This window comes from Pistacia vera, unplaced genomic scaffold, assembly GCF_008641045.1.
Source record: "Pistacia vera cultivar Batoury unplaced genomic scaffold, PisVer_v2 Contig204, whole genome shotgun sequence".
NCBI classification, from domain to species: Eukaryota; Viridiplantae; Streptophyta; class Magnoliopsida; order Sapindales; family Anacardiaceae; genus Pistacia; species Pistacia vera.
Window position 1 is genome coordinate 1,458,841 of NW_022196007.1, and position 22,586 is coordinate 1,481,426.

General features: G+C 35.5%; 2 protein-coding genes across 2 annotated transcripts in view; both read left to right on the plus strand.

Moving 5' to 3' along the window:
- LOC116128830 (protein PYRICULARIA ORYZAE RESISTANCE 21-like) overlaps positions 1-22,586 on the plus strand; it is a 57,293-nt gene that overhangs the window by 16,059 nt on the left and 18,648 nt on the right. The window lies entirely within an intron of this gene.
- LOC116128829 (disease resistance protein RPM1-like) lies at positions 6,646-10,383 on the plus strand. Its single transcript, XM_031414592.1, has 2 exons — positions 6,646-9,458; positions 9,895-10,383. Exon 1 carries the CDS (start codon positions 7,276-7,278, stop codon positions 9,430-9,432), a length of 2,157 nt encoding a protein of 718 aa, XP_031270452.1. The 5' UTR covers positions 6,646-7,275; the 3' UTR covers positions 9,433-9,458; positions 9,895-10,383.

Consider the following 22,586-nt stretch of genomic DNA (forward strand, 5'->3'; position numbering starts at 1 on the left):
TTGACCCAATAAGTAAACAAACACATATTCATTTTTTAAATTCAAATAGGGTACCAGATAATGATCCAGAACAATGTAACAAACAAGAGCTTAAATTTTGATTTTTGTGGCTTCATGTAAATTGACCATTTTGCCCTTCTCAGAACCAAGATTGGAAGGTGTTGTCTATGCTGATTTAAATTTGAAATTGAATTAGGAAAGATTTTAGGGCTCAAATGACTTAGGGGTTGGAGAGATTTTTAGTTTTACAGATTTCAATTTTTGGGGAAAATGGATTATGGGTTTTGAAGCTATGTTAAAAGTGAGATTTTTGGGTTGATAATTTCTATTTATTTATTTTGTTTAATTTTCCTGCTTGCTGATGTAGCCTAGGAGTGTGGTGGCGGCTGAATTGTCAACTGCCACATCATCTGCCATGTTAATTTGTGAGAGATGGTTGTCAGCATAATATTATTAATAGAAATAAGATAATATTTTATTAGATAATTTTACAGTAAAGCTCTTAGTGAAACGACATTGTAGTGTTGAAAAATCATACTTTTGACTCTTAGCTCTTTGCTTGGCAATAATTGGGGCGGGTAAGCAAATGTTATATTAATCGGAAGATAAATTATCTTGAAGATTACTATGAATGTTCTATTAAATGTGTTTGGTTAGATTAGTATAAATTGGTGGATATGTTATATTGATATGTTTGGTTGGGAGAAATAAATTGGTGGGTATTTTATATGGATTATTGAATTGCCTTTCTTTTTTAATATTATAATAATAATAATATTATTATTATTATTTGGATTATTTTTTTAACCCCTTACATTTGAGATTTTGCTAAAACACCCTAGCCATAATAAAAGTTTAAATTTTAACAAAAACACCCCTACCCATCCAAGTCACAGCTAGTTGCGGCGACCGGTCAGATAAGTATCTGGCCGGATACAACCATATCCATTATAACCAATTTTGGCTAGATTCATCCGGGCCATTTTCGGCCAGTTCCATGTCAATGAATGATCATAATAGGTTTGGTCTTTTTCGGTCAAATCCACCTCCATCTGGCCATTTTCGAACACTAATCTAGTTGAAAACGGTCAGGTTGGCACGACCAACTAGATTCTGTCGGTCGTGCACCGTTCTATCGACGTCGATCGGCAATCGGCGGTGGTGGGCCAGTTGTGCATTGTTCTGTCGACATTGGTCGGCGACTAGCGATGGTGGCCTAATCCGGCCATCCGTTTTGGGTAATTTGGTTCAATTTTAAGGGTAATAATTTCCTAAAAATCTTGTGTATAAGGATAAAATAGTCCACGAATATTTTTGTAAATTGTGTTAAGAACAAGGGCATATTATCCAACAATTTTAATAATTAGGTTGTGTTTGGATCGGGGGCATATAAGATAATAGATGTAATCTTCGTTAATTTTGCAAGATTCTGGTGTTTGGATTGCAAGTAATAAAATATTACGGGAATCTTTTATTGCAAATAGTGATTACTGTTGGTAATATTGGGGGTAATTCGATAGTCTCCCCCCACCTCCCCTTTCCCCGGATTAAAACATTACCGGCCACATCTTTGGTCGTGAAATGACTATGGATTTGTGATCCATGGCCAAAAATGGCTTTGTCGATGCACAGTCGGCCATATACAACTAGTCATGTGCCACTTCGTCGACTGTCGGCAGCGGCCAGGGGTGGTGGTTGATTGCTGGCAATGGCTGGGGGTGGATGGGGTGATTTTACTACAAATTAAAGCTTTATATATATGACTCGGGTATTTTAGCAAAAATTCAAATGTAGGGGGTTAAAAGAAATGATTCAAAATAATAATAATAATAATAATAATAATAATAATAATAATAATAATAAATACCAATGTTCTGAAAATCGAACTAGACTATGACCTGTTCAAGGGTGCAGTTTTTGGTTTGACCGGTTGATCGGTCGATTGGACCGTATCCTATAAAATTTTTTTAGTCCCTAAATGTTTGAAATTTATCAAAAACACCCATATAATACTCCCTTAAGGTTTGAAATCTATCCAAAACACCTCTGTCGCGTGAAGAGACTGTGAGTGGTGGCGGCAGCAAAGATCGACAGCCAATCGGAGTTTGGAATCATGGGGCTTTTGATATATAGGTGCTGGCGAATATTATGGTGGTGTTAGAGAGTTCTATCGGACTATAGGTGGACAGTGAGCGATGAAAGGCTAGACGACGGCCACTGAAAATGGATGGGTTTTGTTGTGGAGATGTCTTCAAGTCTAATGATGGTGTTTTCTCCCTCGAACAATGCTGAAATCTGGAGGGATTGAGTTGCGATTGGACTGCGATTTGGCACTATTCCGACAGTCCAACTGTGGCTCAATCTAGTTTGATTGAAAATGCCAATTTTTAGAGGACACCAGACCGGAGATGCCACCGGCTCCAGGTCAAACCAGTCCAACTGGATGGTCCGGTCCAGTTTTCAGAACACTGATAAATACTATTATATTAATATTTAAAAAAGAAGGCAATTTAGTAATCTATAAAACATACCCACCCAATTATCCGCCCAATTAAACATATTATTCACTAATTTATTCGAACCAACCAAATACATTTTCTAAACATTCTAGTAATCTTCAAGGTGATCTATCTTTCCGTTAATATAATATCCCCCTATAATAAAACTTTATATGATCCAAATGCCTCCTTAGGGGTAAAATTGTAACAAAATTAAGATTAACATGTAATCTTAGAATACCTAAAAAAATTGTCGTATTTAGATTACCACTTATATAATCAATAGTAATTATTATTGGTTTTGAAAGATTATCAGAATTTTTTATTACTTGACAACTAAACATGATACTAAGTCATTTGTATGAATAATTATAAATATTCGTCTAAATTGGAAGCCCTTTGAAAGGTTGCCAAGTGTTGAGTGTCTAGATGACTACGAAATTAAAAATAGAAAAGAGAAGATAAGGCCCTCAGGACTCTTGTAATATCAATATTTATAGGATTATTATCCCTTACCTCCTTAGGGCCATTTGGATTAGGGGTAAATAAGATAATGGGAGTAAGCTTCGTTTATTTTGCAAGATTCCTATGTTTGGCTTGCAAGTAATAAAGTATTACGAGAATCTTTTATTGTAAATAGTGTTTATTGTTGGTAATGTGGGGGGTAATCTTATTACTTTGGTAGGGGTTGTTATTACAACATTACTGGGGTAATATGATTTTTCTACTCATTTTGCCCTTAATTAAAAACCATTTCGGACACAATTGCTCTCAAATGTCTACCAAATAACAATACCCAGCCCCCATACATTTAATAATAATAATAATAAATATGTTTAGTTGAGAGGATAAATGGGTGGGTATGTTATATAGATTACTAAATTAGCCTCCTTTTTAAATATTAATATAACAATATTTATTATTATTATTATTATTAATTTGAACCATTTCTTTTAACCCCCTACATTTGAAATTTTTCCAAAACACCCCAGCCATATAAATTTTTAATTTATAACAAAATCTCCCCCACCTACCCCAAGCCGCAGTCGATAGTCGACGGAATGGCCCACGACTGGCCGTTTATGGCTGACCGTGTGCCAAAAAAGTCAGAAATGGCCATAGATCACAAATCCATGGTCGAAAAACGGCCAGATCTATGGCCATTTCACAGCCAAAGATGTGGTCGTGGCCACAGATATGGCCGTGAAAAGACTAGATTCTTGGCCGTGAAACAAGCATAGAAACACTAGAGCTGGCCTTTTCCAGTAGATCCATGGTCGGAAAAGGCCGTATTGGTACACGACCGGCCATATCTCATCGGTTATGCACCATTACGACGATTGATGTCGGTTGTCAGTGGTGGTGAGTCACGGTCGGCGGTGGTCTTGGGTGGCTGAGGGTCTTTTGTTAACTTTTAAACTTTTTTGTGGCTGGGGTGTTTTAGCTAATCTTCAAGGTGATCTTTCTTTCCGTTAATATAATATACCCCTATAATAAAACATTATATGATCCAAACGCCTCCCTTGAGGTTTGAGATATAGTAGTGTCACCTTATGTTTATATATAACAAAGCAACAAATATTATTTTTAGGTTCTGCTTGGGAGTTTTATGGTAGCGGTTTTGAGGGTAAACCACCGTAGCGGTTTTGAGAGACTTTTAGTAACGGTTTTTAAAACCCCCAACCTGTGCTTGGGAGTTTATTTTCTAACGGTTCTGACAGTTTTTTTAAATGATAAATTTACATATATGCCCATAAAGTTAAAACACTCTCTCTTTTGCTGAATTAACTTTGATAAATACAGATAATGTCTACATTATTTGTTTTTATTTTCTTTCTCTCCAATCAAACAAGAGGCTCTCTTTGACAGTTATGATTGCTTCAACAAGTTCCGTTATTGGAGGTCATTAGTTTCAGTTTGCAGTTGTATTTGGTTTGATGGAATATATTTTTGTTTCTTTCTATTAAGATTTGTAATGAAGCTCTTAAGAATAGAAGTTTGTTGTGTTGATTTCCATTACCATCATAATAATGGAGGAGTTGACGTCAAATTCACCACGCATTTTACTTACAATTGCTCTGGTGCCTAGCCAACTCCATAAAATGACATAGGTGGTGTTTAAAGCCCTAACTTGACAAAATGAATGACTCTATAGGTTTGGGTTACGCACACCTCCATTAAAAATCTGACAAGTAATGGTTTTTAAACACCTTAAAACCAGTCTAATTAAAAACTCCCCAAAACCAGTGAAAAAAAAACTCCCAAGCAGACCCTTAGGGTGCGTTTGGTTGGGGATAATGAGAGATTACTAAGGTAATGTCATCTTATACTACTTGATTACCACATTTGGTTGTCAAGTAATATAAGATCTCAATAATCTTTTAAAATCAATAGTAATTATTATTGGTAATATAAGAATTAATCTAATTACCTCTATTTTCTTAGGTATTTTAAGATTACTTGGTAATCTTATTTTTTTTACAATTTTACCCCTTCACCCGAAGGGGGAGGGGGAGGGAGGGGCGTTGGATCATATAATATTTTATTACAAGGGGTATTTTAAGGTCCCACTAGTGGCTTGTGGTGGGTGGGGGTGTGTTTGTTAAGTTTTAAACTTTTTTAGTTGTTGGGCTGTTTTAGCTAAATTTGAAATGTAGGGGGTTAACAAAATTATTCAAAAAATAATAATAAAAATAAACTGTATTTATATTTAAAAGTCGGCAATTTAATAATTTATAAAATATACCTACCAATTTATTCCTCTCAACCAAATATATTAGTATAATATACCCACTAATTTATTCTTATCAACCGAATATATTTTTCTAAACATTCCTGTATTAATCTTAAAGGTAATCTATCTTTCTATTAATATAATATTTTCAATAATATAATATTTCCTGAATTAAACGCACCCTAATCATTAAATTTTATGTTTAGCTTAACTAAAAAAGTTAGGCTTCGTTTGGTTGCCAATTGGGAATACTACTTTTAGTATTCCCAAAAAAGTTAAATAGTAAAATACCCAAAAACTTACAATATTATTCAATATTATTCAACTTTTTTTAAACCCCCTAAATTTGTTAATTTAATTAATACCCCTAAATATTATTTAAAAAATTACAAAAACATCCCAATAATCCACATTTACCAGATTCTGGCCACCACTGCCGGAAAATAGCTAGAATCTGGTAGGATGACGCACTACTGGCTGAATCTGGCCGGTAGTGCACCGATCTAGTGTGGATCTGGCCGTAACCAGTCGGTAACAACGGCCAACAAACGGTGACTTCGGCCATCCTCCGACGGTGGTGGCCAGCTGTCTGTATTTAAGGGTGGGTTGAGGGTATTTTTGTTAACTTTTAATATTTTATTATATGGGGTATTTTATTAATTTATAAATCTTACATCGTAATATCTGTCTAATTAAACTTTTTTCAAAAACTTTTCTCAAAAACATAAAATTGTGAACCAAACGGGCCTTACTGTTTTCATTTCCTATTTTACAAAGGCCTATACAAATTTATTGGAGCGCTCCCTTGCATTTACGTAAGCCAAAAACAGTGTCCCTGTGCCCGTCTCTAAAAAATTGACATGAACCCTTATAACAGTCAATTGTTGACTACACAGACATCATGTTAACATAGACCCTTGGATCATGGTCAAATGTTGACTTAACCTCGATCTAATAGTCTAGATTTTTTTTAATGAAGCCATACAAGTGGGCATTGTATCTTTAGAATCTCATTCATAAAGTAGTTTTGTTGATTTGATATATGGGACCCATTTCCACCTTGCGTTGCGGAGGGTGGGTGAACTACTACAGCTTTTTCACATAATGTATGTTTAAAGAATTAATTAACGCAAAGGTGGGTGAACCACTACAGCTTTTTCACATAATATATGTTTAAAAAATTAATTAATTAATTATTAATTATGAATTATGTGGAGAGACATAATTAATAAGTCCAGCCGTTTACAACAAAGTTATACGGACCCCCCAAAAGTTTCACTAGTCAACGAAAGCGTCTAAATACTTGTGTTCACACTTTTGTCGGACCCACTGGTTTCTTAACACGACAATCAAACATTGTATAGTATACAATCTTATCAATTAAGATGGAGTGAACAAGAAAAAGCTTATGAGATATGGCAGAGTTTCCAGTGGAATTTGCTATAGAAACCTTGTCCTCCTTACTTGTCCAAGAAACCAAGTTGTTGGGAAGTGTAAAGAAAGAAGTTGAAAGCATTAAAAGGGAATTGGAGTTCATCAGATCTTTCCTCAGGGACGCAGATACAAGGGCATCAGCCGCAGAAGAAGGAGAAAGAGAAAGCAATGGAGGTGTTGTAAGTACTTGGGTAAAACATGTAAGGGAAGAAGCTTATCACATTGAAGACATCATAGATGAGTACATACTTAACAAGGCGAAGCATGGGGGCAAAGGTCTCACTGGTTTCCTTCATAAAATGTGTTGCTTCATGAATGAACTTACGGTGCGCCATGGAATTTCATCTGAGATTAAAGATATCAAATCATCAGTTGCTGAGATAAAGGAAAGAGTGGAACGCTATAACTTGAGGCCCATAGATCAGGGATATGTTATACCTCACGACTCTCGAGTTCAATTCTTTTTCATCCAAGACGCTGAACTTGTGGGCATCGAATCTGATAGAGACCAATTGATTGGTTTGTTAGTAAGTGGAACATCTGACCGTTTAGTGGTTGCAGTTGTGGGCGAAGGAGGACTTGGCAAGACCACTCTTGTCGGGAAAATTTATGAGAATGATAAGAGTGAAGAAGCATTTCGATTGCCAGGCTCGGATCACGGTTGGGAAAGAATGCACCAAAATGGATATACTAAGAAAAACTATACAAGCATTTGAGGGTGTGACAGGGTCTACTCATGGAGAGATGGACAAAATGGAAGAGAACGATCTGCTTGCCACACTGCAGGGAAAATTAAAAGACAAGTGTTACATGGTTGTGTTCGATGACGTGTGGAAACCTGATTTTTGGGGATATATAGAGTACGCTTTAATTGAGAACAACAAAAGCAGTAGAATTATGCTCACAACCAGAAACAAGGACGTTGTTGAGCGGATTCCTCATGTTAAAATCCACAGGCTACAACCCTTGCCTTCAGATAAGGCTTTTGAACTTTTTTGTAGAAAGGCTTTTGGTCCTCAGAGGTGTTGTCCCCCCGAGTTGGAGAAACTGTCTTTTGACATCCTTCGGAAATGTGGAGGTTTACCACTAGCAATTGTTACCGTAGGTGGTCTTCTCTCAAACAAGAACAAGGTTGCCTTTGAATGGAAAAAATTACTTGAAAACTTGGGGTCACAGTTGGGAAGCGATTCCCATCTCAAAAGAGTTTTATTAGAAGGTTATTATGGTCTACCTTACCATCTCAAACCTTGTCTCTTGTATTTCGGTTTTTTTCCAGAAAGCTACGAAATCAATTGTGCAAGACTGATTCGCCTATGGATTGCTGAGGGCTTTGTCCCTTATTCCCAATGTCCCACATCTGAACATTGTGCTGAAAAATTCTTGAATGATCTCATTAACAGAAGCTTGGTTCAAGTGGTAGAGACGGATTTCAGTGGAAGATCACCCAGATATTGTCGAGTCCATGATCTGATGCATGAGGTTATCCGTGGAAAGGCCAAATATTGGGGCTTCTCTCATTTTATGAACAGAGAACACTCAAATCTCCCTAGCAAAATTCGACGCATTTCAATACAAGGAAGTATCAATAGTGTTCTTGAGAGCATCAGAGACTCAAAGATACGTTCTGTTTCTCTTTTCAATGTTGATAATATGTCTAACTCCTTCATGACTACACTTATTGTGGATTTCAAACTTATAAAAGTACTTGATTTTGAAGATAGTCCTATAGAGTATCTTCCTAAAGAAGTGGGAAACCTCTTCCATTTGCACTACTTAAGTGTGAAAAATACAAGAGTAAGTGTACTTCCCAGGTCCATTGGTAAGCTTCTCAACTTGGAGACATTGAATTTGAAGCGATCTCTTGTGAGTATGCTCCCAGTTGAAATCAAGAATCTGAAAAAATTGCGCTATCTGGTGGCATACATTTCGGGCGAGTATTGTACTTATGGAAGAGTAGTGAAAATACCCGAGGGCGTTGGTTCTTTAATGGAGCTGCAGAAGCTATTTTTGGTGGAAGTTAACTTTAAGGAACTCAAAGAGCTTACGAAGCTAAGGAATCTGAGAAAGTTGGGAATTAGGGTCACAAATGGAAATGAAACGGATCCATATGCTTGCATTGGAAATTTGGAAAAACTTGTATGTCTGTCTATAGAGGTGACAAGTAGAGAAGAAATTCTTGATATAGAATCGATGACTTCTCCTCCGGTAGGTCTTGAACGCCTCTACTTAAAAGGAAATATGAAGAAACTGCCAGATTGGATTTTTAAACTTGAATATATTGTCAGAATTGGTTTGGAATTGTCAGGATTAACTGATGACCCCTTAAAAGTCCTTCAAACCCTGCCTAATTTATTGGAGCTTATGTTGTGGGACACATGCCATGATGAGCAATTACATTTCAAAGAAGATTGGTTTCCAAAGCTAAAAATTTTGGACCTCATTGACTTAAAAGGAGTGGAATCGATGATTATAGACAAAGGTGCAATGCCTAACCTTGAAGACTTACGTATTGGACCGTGCCCTCGGTTGAAAGAGATTCCAATTGGAATTGAACATCTAAGAAATCTAAGGATTCTTGTGTTTCGTCGTATGTTGAAAGAAATTTATTACATGATAAAAGACGGGAAATGGAAGGAAGTTACTCAACATATACCGGAAATCCGTGTCACTTTCATAATGAATGGAAAAATGTTTTATCACACTACTAAGCATCTCTCGTCTGTTTTGCCTGAGGATTTTGAGAATTATATGAAAGAAGTGAAATAACAAGTCATCTCATCTATTAATCGCAGGTATTTCATTTAAATTATATAAGACTTAGTGTGGTCTTGATTTTATATCTCCTGTCCAACTTTAAAAGTTTTTTTTTTAGCTATATTAGGTAACGATATTGGTATCAAAATAATTCAATTTTAACAGTCTATCTAAATCTACAATTATTTTTAGCGATATATGCGACATTTGGCGGGGATCGTACTGAGAAAGTTTGGGTGGTCGCACTTTCTTGATCAGATCTCGGCCAAATGCAATCATTTTTTTCAGTTTAAAATTATATAGATAGATAGATTGTTTAGAGACAATCATTTTATTATCAATGTTGTTACTGTGACTAGTTGATGAATTTCTAATGCATATTAATGCTTTAAAATCGAATATTAAGTGAGGTATGAGTCTTTTTGTTATCCTGTAAATAACTAAGGTTTGTGTTTCTTCTATTATCATGAACAGAAGAAGTGTCTTGGATTGTAAGAATATCGTGATTGAATCGTCCTCCACATGAATAAACCAGGTAATTCCAGGATTTTATGTACTTCTTTCTTGTGAAGGGTGTAGTATTGCTGGCAATATCTGGCAATGTGTGATTGTTGTGTTGTCTGGGTAATGGTAGTAGAGATGAAGTATTACTTTCAGCTGTTCATCAATTTTCTTGTGTAATATGTAAAATACATTTGATTTGGCATGTTTCTTCAACTTTTGATTGGCTGATGTTATTGTAATGGTTGTTTTGTTTGTTAATTTACGTAAACCATGTTGTTTTATTTCTTATCTTGGGATTTTTCTCTTTCAACGGAAGTTTATTGGTGGCTATTTCCATTTGAAGTTCAAGAAAGTATGACCCCTCTGCCAATAGTAAACAACTCTCCTGATTCACCATGTTTCCATTTATTGGGTCTGTTTTATTCTATGAATCTGCATGTACTTGATTTAATTGTTTTATATCATGAGCTATGCGTATTCCATTTTCTTTTTGTTGGCTTAAAGATATTTTCTTTCTAAATCGGATTGTACATTTTTAATATCAAGAATTTTCAACGAAATAGAAATTTAAGTACTTAGTTTGGCAGCTGAGAAATTGTGGGACAAGTTAAAGAAAGTATAACTGTTCTACTAGTTTTGGATTTTTTTTGCAAGTTTGTATTTTAAAATGACTTCGCCAATAAAAAACAAGAGTCCCCTGTTAACAAAATCCTCACAAATTTCTCCCATCCAGAACATCTTCTGGTTTGAGATGGCTTGCCAGACGTGTGCCTGGTGTTATTTTTCTCAAGAAGTAAATGCCAATTTTTTTTTTTTTTTTTAAAAAAAAAAAAGTTCTGAAGGTAATGTTATGAGACTTTTGAACCACAAAATTGTGCAACTTGTGTGAAGAAACTTGTCATATCTCTTGTGATTATGAGCTGTTAGCCTGTTACTTGCTCAATGATTAAAATAGCTCTTCTAATTTAACTTTTGTCTTAAAGAAATATTCTTCTGCAATAAAAGGTCTAACCACAATGACATTATAGAAGGTCTAACCACAATGACATTATAGAAGACTATATATCCCCTGCACTAAATCAAATATATTAATTCATTATTAATCAAAAAATAGGGTGCCTTGTTTTTCAAATTAATGGTCTCTAACTATTCTTCAGTCAGCATGTTTTCATAAAGATAAGATAAAGTCGCTTGCACTTAACGAATTTTATTTGTTAACAAAAGCGCTTAAAATAAAATTACCCCTAATTTGTATCTGCACATACCCACTGGTTTCCTGAAACAAAATTTTAATGTACACACAACAATGTATCCATGAGCAAACATCTTAACATGGAGTGATCAAGAAAAAGGTTATCAGATATGGCAGACTTTACAGTGAACTTTGCTTAGAAACCTTGGGTACTTTTCTTGTCCAAGAAACCAAGTTGTTGGGAAGTTCAAAGAAAGAAGTTGAAAGCACCAAAAGTGAATTGGAGAGCAGCAGCCGAAGAAGAAGGAGAAAGCAATGAAGGAGTCTTGACTTGGGTAAAGTAAAACAAGTGAGGGAAGAAGCTTATCCCATTGAATATGTCATTGGTGACATGTTGAAGGATGCAAAACTTCCTCATGGCAGTGGTCTCATTCGTTTCCTTCAGAAAAATGTGTTGTTTCGTCAATGAACTGAAACTATACCGTATTTTCCTTTGGGTGTAAGGACGTCCAGTATTAGAATAAATTATTTGAGTTTCCTGGAGATGCTGTAAAAGCTAGCCTTTGTCTGAGTGTTCATTGACCAACCTTTCAGACATTTAATGCTCAATGTTGGACTGGGTTCAATGAAATAAGATGAAAATTTTGGGATACTGTTTAATTGTGTTGCGATGGTGGAGTAATCCCTAAATAGATTCGACCCATTGAAATTAACAACTACCATTGGGCAAGTCCATATGGTATACAAAAGAGGGCCCGTATTGGAAGCATTCTACATCAGTCAAATTGATTCCAGTTTAGTTAAGGGAATACGTTACTTTATTTAATAGTCCAAACTTTCCCAACATAATACCATATCCATTATTATAGATTTATTTGTTTAAATATATATGTGTTTTCAAAGTTTGCATATACGATAGGATGTTGGCGTGTCACTTTTGAAAATTGACCTCCACAGATTTATTTCTATGGGCTAGTTGAATAATTTAAAAAAAAAAAAAAGTTTCTTACAACGATTATTCTCTTTTAAACCTTTGAATTATGGTTTAAAATTGATTGGTCGAAACCAATTAAGAGTTAAAAAGAAACGTAAATGATTGAATTATGGTTAAGAAAAGAACGTAAATAAACTCAACAATATTTATTATTAATATTTGATCTATATATAAAATAATATTAATAGCATCTTCTACATTTATAATAAGAAGGAAAGAGCAATAACTAAGTTAAGAAAAAATGACTGTAAGGGGGCGTTTGGTTAGAGGTTATGTGGGATTAATGGGGTTAAGTTATCTTATATTACTTGATTACTATGTTTGGTTTTCAAGTAATATAAGATACCAGTAATCTTCAAATACCAATAGTGGTTACTATTAGTAATATTAGAGATAATCTAATTATCTCAATTTTCTTAGGCATTCTAAGATTACTAAGGTTATCTTTTTTTGTTACAATTTTATCCCTTATTAATAAAAATTTTGGACAATAATGCCCCTATTTTAAAATAAATTTACATTAATATCCTATTTCAATTTTACCCTTGTTTAATTAAAATTTTGGATAATAATGCCCTTATATTTAAAACAATTTACAGACCACTACTGCCATCCAGCCACCATCACCGACAGTGGGCCAACCACCATGGATCGCTGCTGGAGAGTCGTCGGAGTCCCTAAAAAAGAACGAGATTCGGTGGGAGGCTCCGGAGGCTTCGATATGGCTGTTTCTGGCCATATCAGGCCTGATCTGGCCGGAAACGGGCAGATCTATTTTGGCCATTCCCAGCTGTTTCCAGCCAGAATAGATCTGGCCATTTTCGGCAAGATCTGATCTAATATGGCCGTTTACAGCCATTAATATGGCCAGAAACGGCCATATCGGAGCCTCTTGGTCACGGTGAGCTACTCATGGAGACTTTCGGCGGTGGTTTGCGGTGGCGGCAGGCGGCGGCCAGAGGTGGGGGTGATTTCATCGTAAATTAAAGTTTTATATAAGCAGGGGTGTTTTAGCTAAATCTGAAATATTGGGAGTTAAAAAATCATTCAAAAATTAATAATAAAAATAATATTATATTAATATTTAAAAAGGGAACAATTTAGTAATTTAAATAACATACCCACCAATTTATTCCCCATAACCAAACATATTAATATAATATACGCACCAACTAACCAAACACATTTTCCTAAAGATTTCCAGTAATCTTCAAGGTAATCTATCTTTCTAGTAATCCAACATTCCCTGAACCAAACGCCCTTTAAATATTAGACATATTTATTGTGTAGTATCATTCATTGTATTGTAGACTACTTTATGATTTCGATTCTTCTAAACTATCTCATCAATACTATTATGCTAATTGAATTTGCTATAGTGTATAAAACATGAAAAGCTCAATCATGTCATCAATGAAACGTGAAAAATTACTCGATCTTATAGTAACATGAAAAATAAAATGCAAGCATAATTCATATTTATTTCTACACCTATATATTCATTTGAGATGTGGAAGGCAATTAAAATCAATAGTAAAAAATTTACGATCAACAGTCAATAATTTACGAGGTTGTATCTTCACTATACCATGACTAGCAACGACAATCTCCACATGTTTGTGTTGAGTCTCTTGGCCAAAAGATCATTAACATACTAGGTTTTGTTGATGATACTCCTAATCAAGAACTACAAGAAGTTTAGAGCGAATGATTTAAAAAAGACTATGAAATTGTGGGTTCTTGCAATGGGTTAGTATGTCTTTATTATGATGTGGATTATTCTTTGTACTGTTTTCTTGGTCTTTATATCAGTTTTTGTCTTTATATCAGGTTTTGTTGACTGGTTTTTCAATAATAAGGTTAGAAGATTGCTTTCTTGACCTATATATTTTGTTTTTGGCTTTTGTTTTTGAAGGTTGTAAGTAGGGATGGCAACAGGGCAGGGCAAGGCTGGGGATCCCGTTCCCCCTCCTTGCTTTGTCCTTGCTACAGGAATGATGGGGAACCCTGTCCTCGCTCTGCAAGGAAGGGGTGATCCCCTTGCCTTGCCTCGCCCTACGGGGAATTAAAATTCACACCAACCGGATTAAAATTCACGTTTGAGTGGTAACTTTTTGGGAACTAAGGCAATGGTTTGCCACTTGAGATTAAATTTGTGGATAGACTTTAAAAATTTCCCTTTCAGTGGGTCTAATTTTCAGAGGAATGGATGTTTTCTAAATGGTGCTTTTGTTGATTTACATGAAATGAAACAGAGAAGAGTGTATTTGGGAAAGAATAATGATCCACACGTTTATTGATGAGTAAGGTTTCTTTATATACAACAAGATAACCATAGTTAACTACTAACTTGAGTTAACTAAATTGACTAAGTTAAATAACTGACTAACAACTTTACTAACAGACTAAACTGAATGTATTAATAAAACTAAAACAAACTAAACAGTTAATACATATTTAATACTTCCAATACCCCCCATCAAGTTGGAGGGTCGTAAAGATCCAACACTCCCAACCTGTGTAGCAAATGATGATGAGGATGCTTCCTGAGAGCCTTGGTAAAGATGTCATCTGGCTGCTCAGATGTTGGGATATAGGCAATACAAATGAGGCCAATTTTAAGCTGCTCTCTGACTATGTGGTAATCAATATCAATATGTTTGGTCCTCTCATGAAACATGAGATTGGAAGCAATGTAAGTGGCTGCTTGATTATCACAGTGAAGGGGAATAGGAACCAAGTTAGAAAACCCAAGTTCTTTAAGAAGCTGGACTACCCAAATGATCTCACAAACTGTAGAGGCCATAGCTTTATACTCAGCTTCAAAGGAAGACTTAGAAATGGTCGCCTGTCGTTTTGATTTCCAGGAAATCAAGGAAGAGCCAAGGAAAATGCAGTAACCATAAACTGATTTCCTAGTCATGAGGCGAGAGTCCCAATCAGAGTCACTATAGGCAGACAAAATTAGGGAGTTAGTTGTAGGGAAAAACAAACCCAATCCTGGAGCTAATTTTACATACTTCACTACTTTGAGAGCTACTGTCATATGGGATTGCTTAGGCTGATGCATGAATTAGCTCAGCAAGTTGACTGAGAAACTAATATGAGGTTTGGTGATGCACAAATACAACAATTTCCCAGCTAACCTCTGATAAACTGAAGGATCTGGAAGGAGAGGATCAGGACCAATAGAAAACTGACTATCATAGGCTGTAGAAGTGAGCTTCAAATTGGATTCCATAGGAACAGTAGAAGGCTTAGAAGCTGCCAAACCAGAATCTGAAACAAGCTCCAAGGCATACTTCGTTGACATAAACTGATGCCCTTGTAGGATCTTACAACTTCTAATCCCAAGAAATATCTTAGTAGCCCTCAGTCTTTGAGTTTTAAATTAGAATGTAGCAAGTCCTTAGTCTACTGTATCAGGTCCAAACTAGTACCAGTGATAACAATGTCATCTACATAAACTAACAAGAGAACAATGTGAGAATTTTGGTGCTTAACAAACAAAATATAGTCTGATTTTGATTACTTAAAACCACCATCTAAGAGAGTTGAAGTGAGTTTTTAGTTCCAAGCCTTAGATGCCTGTTTCAAGCCATAGAGAGACTTGTGCAACCTGCAAATAAGATCCTTCCCCCCTTGCTTTGAAAAACCTTGAGGAAGACTCATATAAATTTCTTCCTGCAAATCTCTTTGCAAGAAAGCATTATCAACATCTAGTTGATAAAGAGGCCAATTGTGCATAGAAGCCAAGGCCAAGATTATCTGGACAGTAACCATCTTTACAATAGGGGAAAAAGTTTCTGCATAATCGATACCCACTTGTTGTGTGTAGCCTTTAGCTACCAAACGTGCCTTATATCTGTCAAGAGTACCATCTGCCTTATATTTCAGTTTGTAAACCCATTTGCATCCAATGGGAAATTTTCCAGGAGGTAAGGGTGCCAATGACTAGGTGTGATTAAGTTCCAAAGCTTGGATTTCTTTGTTCATAGCATCAATCCAATGTTGGTCTTTAGATGCTTGAGCAAAAGAGCTAGGTTCAACTAGGGAAAGATTGGGGAGAAAGGCTTTATATGAGGGTGAGATAATGGAATAAGAATTAGAATTGGAAATGGGGTACTGAATATGGTTGGCTGAAGAAGAATGGGAGACAGTGGGACAAATAAAGTCTTGAGTCCAAATAAGGGGACAAGTATGTCTTTTGGATCTCCTCAAAATAGGAGGAGAAACAGTAGAGGGAATAGGAGAAGAATTAGTAGAGTTTGGAACCTGGACAGATGGTAAAACATTATCTGAAGAGGGTAAATATGAAGAAAAATCTGATTCTGAAACAAGAAAGTCAGACTCAGGGGAAAAAATAGGCTGGAAAGGCTTGGACAAAGCAAAAGGGAAAATGTTTTCATAAAAAACAGCATCCCTAGTGACAGTCACAAAATGGGTGGACAAATTGTAAAGTAGGTAACCTTTTTGGGTTAGAGAATAGCCCAAGAAAATGGAAGGAATAGCTCTTGGAGATGGTTTATCTTTGGCAAAGAGGATTGTTGTATAAGTCAATGATCCAAAAACTTTCCAATGATGCAATGCAAGAGGTTTATCAAAAAACATTTCAAAGGGTGACAATCCATTAAGAACAGAAGTAGGAATTCTATTAATGAGGTAAACAACAATTTGTACACAGTAGCCCTAGCTAGAAATGATTTGGAACATGGGACTGAATTTTTAAAGCCCTAGCAACCTCTAAAATATGCCTATGCTTCCTCTCTACAATGCCATTTTGTTAAGGGGAGTAGGCACACGAACTTTGGTGAATAATCCCTTTGCTATGCAACATATCATGAAGGTTTTTCTTAAAAAAATTTGTGCCATTATCTGACCTAATGCATTTTGGTTGTAAGTGATATTGTGTGTGAACCATTTGAAGAAATTGTTTGATGGTGGAAAAAATGTCCTAACAGTTAATACATTTTATACTTCCAATACCACTAACAACTTTACTAACAGACTAAACTGAATGTATTAATAAAACTAAAACAAACTAAACAGTTAATACATATTTAATACTTCCAATACCCCAAATCAAGTTGGAGGGTCGTAAAGATCCAACACTCCCAACTTGTGTAGCAAATGATGATGAGGATGCTTCCTAAGAGCCTTGGTAAGGATGTCAACTAGCTGCTCAGATGTTGGGATATAGGCAATATGAATGAGGCCAGTTTTAAGCTGCTCTCTGACTATGTGGTAATCAATATCAATATGTTTGGTCCTCTCATGAAACATGGGATTGAAAGCAATGTAGGTGGCCGCTTGATTATCACAATGAAGGGGAATAGGAACCAAGTTAGAAAACCCAAGTTCTTTAAGAAGCTGGACTACCCAAATGATCTCACAAACTGTAGAGGCCATAGCCCTATACTCAGCTTCAAAGGAAGACTTAGAAATGGTTGCCTGTCGTTTTGATTTCCAGGAAATCAAGGAAGAGCCAAGGAAAATGCAGTAACCATAGACTGATTTCCTAGTCATGAGGCAAGAGCCCCAATCAGAGTCACTATAGGCAGACAAAATTAGGGAGTTAGTTGCAGGGAAAAACAAACCCAATCCTGGAGCTGATTTTACATACTTCACTACTTTGAGAGCTACTGTCATATGGGATTGCTTGGGCTGATACATGAATTAGCTCAGCAAGTTGACTGAGAAACTAATATCAGGTTTGGTGATGCACAAATACAACAATTTCCCAGCTAACCTCTAATAAACTGAAGCATCTGGAAGGAGAGGATTAGGACCAATAGAAAACTAACTATCATAGGCTGTAGAAGTGAGCTTCAAATTGGATTCCATAGGAACAGTAGAAGGCTTAGAAACTGCCAAACCAGAATCTGAAACAAGCTCCAAGGCATACTTCGTTGACATAAACTGATGCCCTTGGAGGATCTTACAACTTCTAATCCCAAGAAATATCTTAGTAGCCCTAAGTCTTTGAGTTTGAAATTAGAATGTAGCAAGTCCTTAGTCTACTGTATCAGGTCCAAACTAGTACTAGTGATAACAATGTCATCTACATAAACTAACAAGAGAACAATGTGAGAATTTTGGTGCTTAACAAACAAAATATAGTCTGATTTCGATTACTTAAATCCACCATCTAAGAGAGTTGAAGTGAGTTTTTAGTTCCAGGCCCTAGATGCCTGTTTCAAGCCATAGAGAGACTTGTGCAACCTGCAAACAAGATCCTTCCCCCCTTGCTTTGAAAAACCTTGAGGAAGACTCATATAAATTTCTTCCTGCAAATCTCTTTGCAAGAAAGCATTATCAACATCTAGTTGATAAAGATGCCATTTGTGCATAGAAGCCAAGGCCAAGATTGTCCGGACAGTAACCATCTTTACAATAGGGGAAAAAGTTTCTGCATAATCGATACCCACTTGTTGTATGTAGCCTTTAGCTACCAAACGTGCCTTATATCTGTCAAGAGTACCATCTGCCTTATATTTTAGTTTGTAAACCCATTTGCATCCAATGGGAGATTTTCCAGGAGGTAAGGGTACCAATGACTAGGTGTGATTAAGTTCCAAAGCTTGGATTTCTTTGTTCATAGCATCAATCCAATGTTGGTCTTTATATGCTTGAGCAAAGGAGCTGGGTTCAACTAGGGAAAGATTGGAAAGAAAGGCTTTATATGAGGGTGAGATAATGGAATAAGAATTAGAATTGGAAATGGGGTACTGAATATGGTTGGCTTAAGAAGAATGGGAGACAGTGGGACAAATAAAGTCTTGAGTCCAAATAAGGGGACAAGTATGTCTTTTGGATCTCCTCAAAATAGAAGGAGAAACAGTAGAGGGAATAGACAGATGGTAAAACATTATCTGAAGAGGGTAAATATGAAGAAAAATCTAATTTTGAAACAAGAAAGTCAGACTCAGGGGAAAAAATAGGATGGGAAGGCTTGGACGAAGCAAAAGGGAAAATGTTTTCATAAAAAACAGTATCCCTAGTGACAGTCACAAAATGGGTGGACAAATTGTAAAGTAGGTAACCTTTTTGGGTTAGAGAATAGCCCAAGAAAATGGAAGGAATAGCTCTTGGAGATGCTTTATCTTTGGCAGAGAGGATTGTTGCATAAGTCAATGATCCAAAAACTTTCAAATGATGCAATGCAAGAGGTTTATCAAAAAAAATTTCAAAGAGTGACAATCCATTAAGAACAGAAGTAGGAATTCTATTAATGAGGTAAACAGCAATTTGTACACAGTAGCCCTAGAAATGATTTGGAACATGGGACTGAATTTTTAAAGCCCTAGCAACCTCTAAAATGTGCCTATGCTTCCTCTCTACAATGCCATTTTGTTGAGGGGAGTAGGCACACAAACTTTGGTGAATAATCCCCTTGCTATGCAACATATCATGAAGGTTTTTGTTAAAAAAATTTGTGCCATTATCTGACCTAATGCATTTTGGTTGTAAGTGATATTGTGTGTGAACCATTTGAAGAAATTGTTTGATGGTGGAAAAAATGTCGGATTTAAATTGCATAAGGAATAACCATGTGACCCTAGAATGGTCATCAACTATGGTAAGAAAGTACCTAGCATTGCCATGGGTAGGTGTCCTATATGGACCCCAAATATCCATGTGCAAGAGGTCAAAAATGTGGGCAGATTTTGATTCACTATGAGGGAAATGTAGTCTAGTCTGCTTGGCTAATGGACAAACAGAACAGTGAGGATGATCTGATGAATTTGATTGATGCAATTTAGGGTGTATAAGTGGTAAAGTGGTATAGGACACATGTCTTAGCCGTTGGTGCCACAATGCAAAATCATGATTCAAAGATTTTGACATAAAAGTTGCAAGAAAACCAAACATTTTATTTAATTGTGAAACAGAGATACAACATTTGATGAATGTAAGGTATTACACACATTTTTACTCATATGCCCTATGTTTGATATAAAAAAAGAAATTTTCAGATTTTGATCAAAGTAATATAGACCTTGACTATGCTTACCAAGCCCTTTCAATTTGCCATTGGAGTGATCCTGAATTAAACAAAAATCAGGATAAAAAGTAACAAAACAATTATTAGAGGTTGTTAGTTTGGAAATAGAAAGTAAATTGTGGTGAAAGTTAGAGATATGTAAGACATTAGATAAATGCAAACAATTGTCCAGATCAACCGACCTTACATTTTTAACATAAGTTTTAGTACCATTTGGTAGACCTACAAGATACTTGGTGGAAGATCCTATGACAGTATGTGATTTTAGGAGTGAAAAATTGAAGGTCATATGATCGGTTGCTCCTGTATCAATTATCCATTTATTGTTATCAAAACAAGAAATTAAGGCAACAGAGGTACCTGCGAGATTGGCTGTAGGAGGTTAGACATTTTCTTTGTTAAGCAATTGTAACTTTGTAAGATTAGATTGTATTGTTTAGTGGTCAGAACTGGTCTAACCAATGCTGTAGAATTACCATCTTCCGAAGGATCAACGGCCAAATTCTGCACATTCGCTTGGTTGGCAAAGACTTTTGCGTTGGAATTACTTTTTCCTTTTGTAAACTGATAATCAGCTGGATAACCAATTAGCTTGTAGCAATTCTCTCGTTTGTGTCCAGGCATGTGACAAAAGTCACATTCAATATATGGTTTTTTTCCTTTGTATTTCTGCCCCTGGTTTTGTCCTTTGCCATTATTGTGTGTATACAAATCAGTACTTACTTCAAAAATTTTATTCATCCTAGCCAAATTTTTTTGGCTTTCGTCCTAATGAACTATTGCTGTCATATGGGTGGTAAAAGATAGGTTCCTCACTTTCTTAGTAACCAAATGACAATTTCTCACTTATTTTTGTTAAACTTCTAGTCCATCGCTTTCAATCTAACCACACAGATTTCATTCTATAAAATTTCAAGATATGTTATATCATTCAATGTATTTTGTTCTCTGAAATAATACATCTTCAAGTAATTAATTAGCTGTGAATTATGAAAGAAATTAACTAAGATATTATTCATTGTTCATCACGATTATTTGAATGGAATTTTAATAAGATATTACTTTCTTTTAAATTATAACGTGCATGTTACGTGTTAATATTGTGCTAATTTTGTGTTATACAAAAAATTTATATAAACATAAGTTGGTATAAAATCCTTTATCAATAGTAGTTTTTCACTAATTCGATATGCTAAAAGTGTGGCATGCAATAGTATGTGTGAATTGAATGGGAATTTTTCTACTACTATCTTATGGGTGGTGAAAAATAGAGAACCCTAGGCTGGATTAAACAACATTTAGTTATGCTAGAAGACTCTGACGAAGCTGTACTGCAATATAAGACTTTCGCATATACAATAAGGGTAAAATTTTCTCTGTCTATTGTTTCAAGACTTTTGTTCGGTATGATTTGTAGGATATGCAGACAACTTATTTCTAGGTTTTGTCTGGTATGATTTGAAGGACAATGCAGACAAATTATTTCCATTACTCGTTACACTATTGGTTCAGATGTTTTATGTGCATTGAAAGTTTGGTTTCAATTGGATCAACAGCAGAATTGATGTGTGAAAGGTAGAGATATAAAATCATGCTTGGAAGTAATACATTTTCAGTTCTGTGCTTCTCTGAAGTTGGGTTTTTTGCATTCTTAGTTCTAATGTATGATATGCAAGGATAAGACATGAATGAACTTGTGTGTTGACATAAATTTCGCTGACCACACAGCTTTGTCTATGTCGCTCCACATCAAATTCCTTAATTGACCAAATGTTTGTGCTTAATTTCATATTTGTGCATATGAAACTTGGAAAACAACCTTTTAGGATAGTCACTTGAATCTAACAGATGACCTGGATTATCCTTAAATATTTAGCTAACATATAAAAATAAATTAATAATTACTTGTTGTTTGCAATATTGGTTTACTATTTGTATTTGTTAGCAAGTGGAGTAAAATTTTAGTTTGTATGGCATGTTTGTTTCTATATGCATGAAATGGAGGTAGGGTTGAGGAATTCCATTTTTGTTTATTAGAAAACTATTGTTATCAAGCATAAGTTTGTGTTAGGATTTAATGAGAGACATAAAAAGAATGAGAAGTTGAGAACTAATGTTTGTTCAGTTATATGGTTCTAATATTGTTGAGGTGTTGATGATGAACAATACGAAGAGAGGGAGTCCTTGTCTAACTTCCATTGCTTGAACTCTCCTAATGAGCAAAGAAGCTCATGGTATGAACTAAGAAGAAGCCGACATATATTTAGACTGCTATCTTTTGTCTTTTTCCCTATTAATCATTAATGCAAGTTTCTTAATAAACTTGAAATCCATACAATTCATTTGTAAGCCGGATAACACAGTGAAAACAACAAACCCTATAAATCTAAGGTAAGATACCACAGGGAACGCAAATCCAAACCCTAATATGTATAGGCGCTAATCAAATGCCTAACCATTGCAAATAGATA

What these genes read in the sequence shown, in the direction of transcription:
- LOC116128829 (XM_031414592.1), top strand. Translation starts at nt 7,276, where the DNA reads ATGAGAATGATAAGAGTGAAGAAGCATTTCGATTGCCAGGCTCGGATC.